The following is a 10,097-nucleotide window of genomic DNA, read 5'->3' on the forward strand; positions in this document are numbered from 1 at the left end:
CCCCCCCCCCCCGTCATCTCTCGGCGCCAGCAGTAATTACAAAACGCCAACGTTTAAATCAAGTTAGAAACGACTGATTGAGCTAAAAGCATGGAAACAGCGTCTTCCTGTTTGCGCTGGGTCACTGGGTGACGTCACCCGGACCCTCCGAGGTTCGTCCGCCCGACCTTACCCATGTAGCCGAGCCGCCACTTGGAGAACGCCATGATGCAGCTGCCGATCCAGAAGAACTCCTCCACCACGCGGCCCAGAGAGCTCTGCTTCCGGTCCTCGCACCGGACCTCCGGCAGGGAAAAGGCCCCTCTGGCCGGCGGTCCGGGCTTGTCTCCGGTGGCGGCGGCGGCGGCAGGACACATCAGGGCCGAGGACACCGGGCCGAACGAGCCGAGGCTCGCTCTCTTAGATGTGCTCATCTTATTACAGCAAAGATTTCACCGATATTTCTCTGTTATTGCAGGAGCTCTTACTGGGGGAAAAATAAAGAAATTAAAATCTGTAGTTTCTGTTCTGGATTCAAAGGAAACCGAATCGCCTCCGACTCCAAACGGTATCAACAGTTAGTCAATAATCTCTCAACGCTTCTCCAGCAGAACTCATTATTCTCCAAACCCAAACGACGCAGCGATGTGCTTTCAAAAACACCAACTTATCTTCGCGCCGGGCCCTTCTTCCCGCCGCAGATCCGCAGACCTGAGCTCTGAGCTCCTGGGGCTTCTCGCGGAGGAGACGCCAACAAACGAAGGTAACCGCCCAACATGTGTTCGTCAGGCAGAAATCCTAAATCCCCAGGAAGCTGTAATCCTGGTCAGGAGATTTACTAAATGTGTCGAGTGAAATTCACTGAGCCACAGAAAATCAGAGCGGGAGGACGGCGGGGCGAGACAGAACCCTGAGGTTTCACCTGAAGACTCAGCGAGGCGAGACCAGCTGTCCCTTAAAGAACCGAACCTGGAGCCTGTTTAACAATTCAAATAATGTTTCAGTGCTGAAAACTAATTAGTTTGGTAGTCTGAACACAATCCGTCCCGAGCCGAGCTGAAGGTCGGGTTGTGTTTGTTTATTTACTCTGACTTCAGCTGTTTGTTTGTTTTTGATTCGAAGCTGACGGCGTCTAAACGGCCGAGTTACATTTAACTCATCCAAGGTTTGAAACATTCCTTCATTTTCCCCGGGCCGACGTGGACGAATCCGCTCACAGATCCTGACAGTGAAGCTGAGCTGCAGTTTCCTCTTTTATGACCCTTTCAAAATAAACCACGACGGCAAAAACAGGTTCTAGGATCGTAGGGAAACAACGTCAGCCGCCATTATTACATTTTAATCCGTCGTATTTGTTCCTCTCTTTCTGATTGGGTGGGACTAAAGGTTACAGAAGAAGTCAGGAAGTCGGTTCGTGGTCACGTGGTTCTGATACGCCGTCCATCATCCACGAGGCGCTCGGATCCGAGCTCCCAGGAAGCTCCTCCCGCGGCATTAAAGCGGGTTTCTTCCCGCCTGTCCTCGTACAGATGTTTGCTTCCCTCGCCACGACCAGACGTGTTTATTAAACCGACTGAGACAGAACACGCCAAAGGGAGCGTGTCCTGACGGCGCCCGGCCGAAGTGCACTTCCTCCCGCCCGCCGCAGCCTTGAAGAGCCGCCGGCGTCTCTGCGGTCTTTATGCTCAGAGGTTTATCAGTTGGAACAGAAGCAAAATGGCTCCTAAAAGCTCATAACCACGCCCACAACGACTTCTGACCAATCACACGATTTTGAACAAAATGACAATTTTTGTCCTGACTGAGAGACGACTTCCTGTCTTCTCACGGAGGACGGAAAGGTCTTAATGTCCAACAGAAGATGGATTTCTCTCTACAGGATCCTTCCAACACGCTGAGTCCTCAGGCTTTTGAAGGTTGTGATGTTTCCACACAGGTCCCAGAGTCGTGCCCGAGCTCTACATGAAACCATCCCTTCATCCCCTCATCCTTCATCCTTCATCCCTTCATCCTCAGCAGACACTCGGGTCTTCTCCGCAGAACGTGACGGCAGGACGCAGCACCGCCGGGAACGCCGCTCTGAGTCCAACCCGCTCAACTGGACCTGCGACCGGCGGTTCCGCTTCATGCACAAGAACTCTGACAGGCTGACAGCTCAGACCGAAGACCGAACAACAAAAATATCAGCTGAAAAAGGAAAAACTAAACGAAGCAGCACAACCAGAGGAGCTAAAACAGGAAGTACAAGTTAAGGGCCCGGCGTTCGACCTCTTCAGAGACAAAAATTAATTAATTTCAGCCGAAAACGACTCAAAGTCAGAGGAACTTCATATGAGCTGAAGCAGCTAAAACTGGGCTGTTAAAGGTGAAAGAAGCAAACGAAAGCAGCAAAAGGCTAGCTAAAAGCTAACGGTAGCAATCAGAATAACTTTAATCAATCCGAAATGAAGCAGAATGATAGCTGAAATCAGCTAAAGGCCATCTACAAGCTAAAGCTAAAACAGGCAAGCAACAGGCAGCAAAAGGCTGAAAGCAGCAAAACGTTAACTAGAAGCTAAACGTAGCCAAACGTTAACTAGAAGCTAAATGTAGCCAAACGTTAACTAGAAGCTAAACATAGCCAAATATTAACTAGAAGCTAAACGTAGCCAAATATTAACTAGAAGCTAACAGTAGCCAAATGTTAACTAGAAACTAAACGTAGCCAAACATCAACTAGAAGCTAAAAGCAGTCAAATGTTAACTAGAAGCTAAAAGCAGCCAAACCTTAACTAGAAGCTAAAAGCAACAAAATGTTACCTAGAACCTAAAAGTAGGCAAACGTTAACTAGAAGCTAAAAGTAGGCAAACATTAAATAGAAGCTAATAGTAGCCAAAGTCAACAACAACCAGCAGCTGAAGCAGATTTAACAGGATGTTTCTGAGGAAATCTTTGAGTATTTCTGTGGGGAAAATATTTAATATTTTTAAAAGTATAAAAACCAATCCGAGCATCAACCTCCTGACTGAGCTGCAGGTTTTCACTCATGTAGTTTGTTAAAATAATAAATAAAACTCAGGATTAACAGTGTTGCTGTCAGCAGGAGCAGAAAGAGATTCTCCCTGATCCTCAAACTGGAAAACATTAAAAAACATTTTAACAAAAAACATAAAAACTGAAAACTGATCCGCAGCTGGTCTGCTTCCACCTAAACCACAACCAGTGACGATCCAGCCCTTTTCATTTAGGATGCTTTCCCTGAAACAATAACAATAATAAAACACAGAAATCCCGCCTGACCTTCCCACGGAGAGATCTATAATTAGACCCGGGAATGATGAGCAGCCATTCGGCCCACGGAGCGCGGCGGCTCGGTGTCCGAGTCAGCAGCGCCCCGCCTCCGCCCTGACACCTTCATTACCCCGCTAATTTGTTCCACTCACTCCGACACTCATTAAACCGAACAGCTTGGTAATTCAAACAGCGAGGCGAAATACGAAAGACAATCTGTTAAATTTGAAATAAGACGGATAAAAATCTTATTTTAGGATGAGCGTAAAATCGGCAGAAAAATGAATGGAGTTTGGCGCGAACACCCAACATGGCGGCTAACGATGAATAACAGACTCACCGTGGCCTCTGGGCTGGGCTTTTTTACGGTTCCGGACACGAAAACGGCTCAGCCCGCTGTTCCGGAGCAACACGCCGGCCTTCCCGCGAACCCAGACTCGGGACCAAGTGGCGTAGACCTGGACCTTCGAGGAGAACTTCAGGTGAACCGAATCCTGGAAACCCGCGAATTCTGGCATAATGACGGTCCGAGTCTCATCAAAGACGCCGAAAACGGAAAAATAAAATAAAACAATAAAAAATCCGCCTCGGAAAATGAAATTTAACCCCCGAAAATCACAGCTGAAGTCGCCTTGAAACCTTCAAACACCGGACGTTAGCCGAACCCGCTCGCGGACGCCGCTGTACTTAGCTAGCGCACGTGCCACCACCTGTGGCGCTTTCAGGTACACGTCAAAAAGTCGGAAAAACTAAACTCTCGGACAAAAACGCGTTTATTCCGCGATTAATGATCGGAACACGTAAATTACGGTTCAAATCTATCTGTGTTTAATCAAACTTCTTATAATTATCATTTCACCATCTGTTGTAGAAAAATAAATGTCAAAGTTGGACAATGAATCACTTTAAAAGATGTGTCTGTTTGTCATAAAGCTTTGTTTTCCTGTCTAAACTTTTAAACTACACTCCCCTGGACACCTTAACGACACATCTGGGGCAAAGCCTCATGGGAAATGTTGTTTTTCAGGTTGGCATTTAAAAATAATAAATCAGGAACTGCTGACAACAGTTTAAAACGTGGAACTGAAACACTCTGACTTTCCTTCTTTTTCTTGTTCATTTCTTTTACTTTATTGTTTTATTTTGTCTTTCCTTTTCCTTCCTTCCTCTGCAGTAAGTTTTCTCATCTCTAATCTAACGATGAAGAACAACTTGTCCTACAAAGATAAATGTTATTATTAATATCAGATAACAGGACTTTACGAACAGCGTTAAATCATATCAGAAAAATAGCTGGGTTGGTTTGACTGGATGATCAATAAAACAAGAAAAAAGGCAGGAAAATGGCAAACGCCGTCAAATGATTTCATAAATTCATATTAGAAAGAGTCCAGCAGCTGAGTTTGAACCAAATGGAGACAGAATGGAGACAGGTACCAAGAGAACCATCAGGACCGACAGGATTTAGAGGACAAAACGAAAGAGAAAAGGTTTACTTTAAGAGCAAATGAATAAGAATAAAAATCAATAAAATTCTTTGCTTTATTGGTCCGACTCCTGAGTGGGCTGAAGGCAGACAGGTTTAATAATAAAATAAACCCAAACAAACTTTATGAACTGATTCCAAGTCTCAGACCTGAAATAAGTTCATAACCTTGAACAACAAAGTAAAATTCCTGCCTGAAAGGTAAAAGTGGGTCGGAGGAAAGTGGGTTAGCGCTCAGGTGGCTAATTTTAGAGCAGGAGGTGTTTCTGTCTTGTTTGTGCCGCCGGTTCAGGTGGAATCACCGGGACCTCGGAGTCCAGCTGACAAGCAGCGGGGACATTTCATCAGGGACTCGGAGACGCCGGCTTCTTGTTATTCAGTTAGCGTCCTCCGACAGAAACAAACATGGAGGCTGCAGCGTCAGGTGGCTGTGGCGCTGAAAACCCGGTCCTGTTGGAGCTCTAAACAAGGTCCTGTTGGAGCTCTAAACCCGGTCCTGTTTGGAGCTTTAACTGGTCCCGTTTGGAGCTCTAAACCTGGTCCAGTTTGGAGCTCTAAACCCGGTCCTGTTAGGAGCTCTAATTGGTCCCGTTTGGAGCTCTAAACTCGGTCCTGTTAGGAGCTCTAAACCTGGTCCTATTTGGAAAAGCCAGTAATTATCCTTCACAATAAGAGCCTGTTTCTGCCATAGCTTAGATTATCCTAAAAGTAATTCCCGCTGAGCTTTAAGGAAGTAGAAAGTTTGGGAGTTTTGAGCGAACAGGCAGGCACACGTCCTGTAAGGAGCTTCAGAAGCTGAAGCTAAATAATATTTTTTTATTCTTTGTTTTATGAGCTGAAGCTTTGCGGTTCAGAGCGAGCAATCTGGAAATAAAAGCTTGATTTTAACCTTTTTTTAACCCGTTCCAGCAGGCTCCAGCAGCTAATGAATCCTCTCACTGCAGGGCGAGCAAATAATGAAATCTGACGCCAGCGTGCCGAGTCCGGTCGCGGAAACTCTGCGGAGTTCTGCAGAACCTCGGTCAGGTGGAGCGTTTCCAGTTAAAGCTCCGTCAGGAAGGAGCAGAAAGGAGGACGTTTGGTTTTCTTGCATCAGCGAATGAGAGCGAGCGCAATCAGCTCCCTCTTGGCAGCTATAAATAACAAGAGCAGGATATTACATTTACCTCTGCATGGCCGCAGACATATTAGGGCCAGAGCAGCTTCAATCTGTGCACGTTACCATGCCCCCGTGCACTTAATGTGATTGCTGCTCGCCCAACGAAGGGCAGAGATTGAGGCTTCGTAACGTGACAACGAAGCGCTGGAGGCGGCAGCGAGGCGCCGCTCAGGTCCTGTCATCCACTTCCTGTCAGAGCGGCGGCCGCTGACGGGCAGCAGGCAGACGACGGGCCGAGCCGGGTCACGGAAACAAGAAGAGGAAGCTGCAAAAATACGTTTCTCAAACCAGAAGAGACGAATCTTTCTCCAGACTCCAAAATAAAGTGATTCTCAGTGGATGATTGTGGCTGAAGCGCGTTGGGGTTCTTGAACTAAATAAACGCCACACAAGTGCAGACCATTTACAGTTTAAAACAAACCCTGCAGTGTTTATGTGAGCTGCAAACAGAACCACAGAGTTTCTCTCAAACTGACCCAAAATACGAGAATTTACATCGAAGGTTCTGATCCTGCAGGAGACAACGAGGGACGATCCGACTTTAAGGCGGTTTTCCGTCGGATCGTGTTGGCAGCCGAAGCTCAGAGGGATCTCTGGGTCTGAACTGAAAATCTGCAGCCTTTAAATACCGATAAGACTTGTTTTGTATTTTTCAAATCCCCCGACGAACAAATAAAGGAAACACTGAAGTTTTCAGGACATGTAGTGTTTTTACATGTTTCCTCCTCCTTCAATCCAAAAACGTGGCTCGTCGTGACCCTGAAGTCCAAGTTGAACCGTCGGATTGCGGCGAGCGAAGAAACGTCTCTTCTTTCCTGAAACACGGAGACATCAGCCGACGATTCCAGCTTCAGCTGATGAGTAACAGCCGAGGAGGTCCGGAGGAGGCGGGCGACAGCCAAACACTTGGATGCACGTCACCCGCTGCCTCAAACTGAGATCATCTGATGAGGAGGAGCGACGAAGATGCAGCCGTTTGTCTAAAAACAATCATCTGTTTCCTGTCTGACTCTCCGTGTGTTAAACCCCACAGCGGTCGAGGGTGATCACCATGGATTTCAAGGTTCATGGGGTCAAAGGTCTCTGCTCTTACATCTGACCCTTTAGTTCCCGGTCGTGTCCGTCTGTCTGTCAGCAAAGATCAGGTAAAAACTGATGAAATGTTGGGATTAAATCCTGGTTCTGATCCGGATTCTGACCCAGATCGTTCTGTTCTTTAACCTGACGCCTCGGCGGAGGTTTGAGCTCTCCGAGGGCTTCTTCCAGGCCTCCCGCCTGGAGGCTGTCTGCACCTGATTGGCTCGTTAGCGTCAGGAACTAAAGCAAACAGGAGTCGGTTCTGATCCGGTCACAAATGCTGCCATCCGACCCACCGGGACTCAGGATTAAACCCCCGAGCTGCCGATTTAACCGCCTGCGTGGATGAAGATTAAAACGTGTCCTCTGGAGACCCCAGGAGAAGAAAGTGAATTCTTCCCCGAGCCGCAGCAGGGAACATCTGGACCACCGAGCTGCAGATGTTGGCCTCTGGTTCCAGGACCGGTTCACCGGCGCTCGGAGGAGACGGGTCAGGCGGGCGGAGGACCAACGGGCGCTCCGTCGCTGTGAGATGAGAGGAAGTGTCGGAACAAACAGCGGATCTGTTAACCTCTGACTCACAGAGAGGCGCCACAGAACCGGCGCTGAGCCCGAGTCGGGAACTGTTGCAAATACGGTCCAACGCCGGCAGCCGACAGGACACCCAACGAGTCCCTCCTCCTCCTCCACAGAGGAGACGTTTAGCAGAAATGAGATTTTAATGTTTACCATTAAACGGCCTGATTGAGCTGCAGCACATTAGCTTTTTATTATCGGGCTGATTTAGATTCAGCCTGAAGCTCCTCGGATCTCTAATCAGGAGTCGTTTCCAGGACTCTTCATCTTCATCACCTCATCTTCATCACCTCATCTTCATCGCCTCATCTTCATCTCCTCATCTTCATCGCCTTTCTTTCAGCTTCCACTCCGCCGAGGTTCTTCCGCAGGAGACTTGGTTTTAGGATCCTCTGATCTTTGGGCGTCCAGCTCGGTGGTTCAGGCTCCAGGTCTGGTCGCTCTGGTCGTTTCGTACCCGCTCACGCCCCCCCCCGTTTCACTTGTTTCGTCCCCTTCTTGGCGAGGACGCTTCGTGTTTTTATCGGGCTGCAGCTCCTCAGATGTTTTCTGTTTCCTTCAAGACAGAAGAAATTTTAAAAAGTATCTGGAATCTAAAATAAAACGATGTCCTCCCCACAGGACAAGCTACAAGAAGAAGAAGGACACCTGGCGTCCTCTGGGCTCACCTGGGACAGGTCTGTCCTGAGAAGGACACCAGGCGTCCTCTGGGCTCACCTGGGACAGGTCTGTCCCTAGAAGGACACCAGGCGTCCTCTGGGCTCACCTGGGACAGGTCTGTCCTGAGAAGGACACCAGGCGTCCTCTGGGCTCACCTGGGACAGGTCTGTCCCTAGAAGGACACCAGGCGTCCTCTGGGCTCACCTGGGACAGGTCTGTCCTGAGAAGGACACCAGGCGTCCTCTGGGCTCACCTGGGACAGGTCTGTCCCTAGAAGGACACCAGGCGTCCTCTGGGCTCACCTGGGACAGGTCTGTCCTGAGAAGGACACCAGCCGTCCTCTGGGCTCATTGGGACAGGTCTGTCCCTAGAAGAACACCTGGCGTCTCAGGGACATGAAGGTAATTCTTGCCTTAAACGCTCAGAATCGTGACGAAGACGAAGACGAAGGAAAGCCGGCGCATGTGGACAGGTGGTGAAAGTAACCAGGTGGGTGTGGCTAAAGTCACATGTTTAACCCTTCGATGACGCCAGCCCGACTTTATTCCGACCTTCCACAGAAAATATCGTACCAGGAATAAAAAATGAGGACAAACTCCCTGAGACGAGGAGCGGTTTGACCTTTCTGAGGAGACGACCTTTCCTCCTCCAGCCGGAGGCGACTTTTTCTGCTTTGACCCACTTTTATTCGCTCTGAGCTCCGAGCGCCACGGCAACAAACACCCGTTAAATCTAACCACTCTTTTATTCTTTAAACAATAAAGTGACGAGGACCCGCTCCCGATCGGGACGTGTTCGAAAATCCAAGAAATAAGAAAACAAAAAAACGCTCAGCTACTACCACTGCTGTCTACTACAGCCGTCAGATTTGGCTGTGATCCCACAGACCTCCGTCTCCCTCAGATGTTGTTGATAAAACGGATAAAACGGATTAAAAACACGCCGTAGATTTTCCCGTCAGTAACGTCTCCACGTCTGAGGGACGAACCTCCGAGCTGAATATTGATCAGGGACGGCTCCAGCTCCGAAAAACAAACATCCATCAAACGTCAGAATGTTGAAAGATGACGGCGTGTTGGCGGCCGCGGTTAAAAACCCAAACAGCAGCCGATTCTCTGACCGCAGGAAGGGATTTCATTCTCGCCCTGCAGCCATTTTTACAGAATTATCATTCCTGCCAAACACCTCATCAGCCGGAGGAACCCGAGGAACCCGAGGCGTGTTCGTCTGTCCCCGGTGGACGCTCCGCCACGTCTTCACCGACACCGAGTAGCCAAATGTCTCCTGAGAGGACATCAGGACGGAGAGGACAGATCGTCCCAGTTTCACTGCATGTTTTAACGTTTAAACATCGCCTGAAAAACCAACAAATTCATCCCAACCGACCTTTAAACTGGTTCTGGTTCTGCTCAGGAACACTTCCACAGATGCTGCTTAAAGCTCTATCAGGCAGAGAAGAAGCCAGATGTGAACAGATGTGTCTCCTCTGGACCAAAGAGGAGAACTGTTCTGAGGTCAGCCTGCCTCTCTGATGGTATGGGGGTGCATTAGGGCCTCCAGGTTTTAGAACTTCATCTGTTTTGTCAACAAACCGACCCAATCAGAGACGAGAGACGGCAGCTGAGACAAAGTTTAACAGAAACAAGTTTTCAAAATAAAACATTTAGATTTATCTGCAGCCCTGACCTCAAAATCCAACATGGCCGCCTTATGTAGGGACTGCGGTGGCTGCTGGGAGAACTGCCATCCATCCATCCATCCATCTAACCATCCATCCATCCAACCATCCATCCATCCATCCATCCATCCAACCATCCATCCATCCATCCATCCAACCATCCATCCATCCAACCATCCATCCATCCATCCATCCATCCAACCATCCATCC

At 48.6% G+C, this 10,097-nt stretch overlaps 1 protein-coding gene across 10 annotated transcripts in view; it reads right to left on the reverse strand.

Moving 5' to 3' along the window:
• plch2a (phospholipase C, eta 2a) overlaps positions 1-10,097 on the reverse strand; it is a 103,469-nt gene that overhangs the window by 37,580 nt on the left and 55,792 nt on the right. For 2 of the 10 annotated variants that reach the window (XM_037976916.1, XM_025002955.2), the window contains exon 1: positions 173-744. The exons of 5 other annotated variants lie outside the window; for them this stretch is intronic. In XM_037976916.1, coding sequence (XP_037832844.1) covers positions 173-413 — 241 coding nt within the window. In that variant the 5' untranslated portion in view covers positions 414-744. Of the gene's footprint in view, positions 1-172; positions 745-3,590; positions 4,153-10,097 lie in introns of those variants that run through there. 3 more of the 10 variants (XM_017441591.3, XM_025002952.2, XM_025002954.2) reach the window with 3 other exon arrangements.

The sequence above is a fragment of the Kryptolebias marmoratus genome, linkage group LG8 (assembly GCF_001649575.2).
Source record: "Kryptolebias marmoratus isolate JLee-2015 linkage group LG8, ASM164957v2, whole genome shotgun sequence".
NCBI classification, from domain to species: Eukaryota; Metazoa; Chordata; class Actinopteri; order Cyprinodontiformes; family Rivulidae; genus Kryptolebias; species Kryptolebias marmoratus.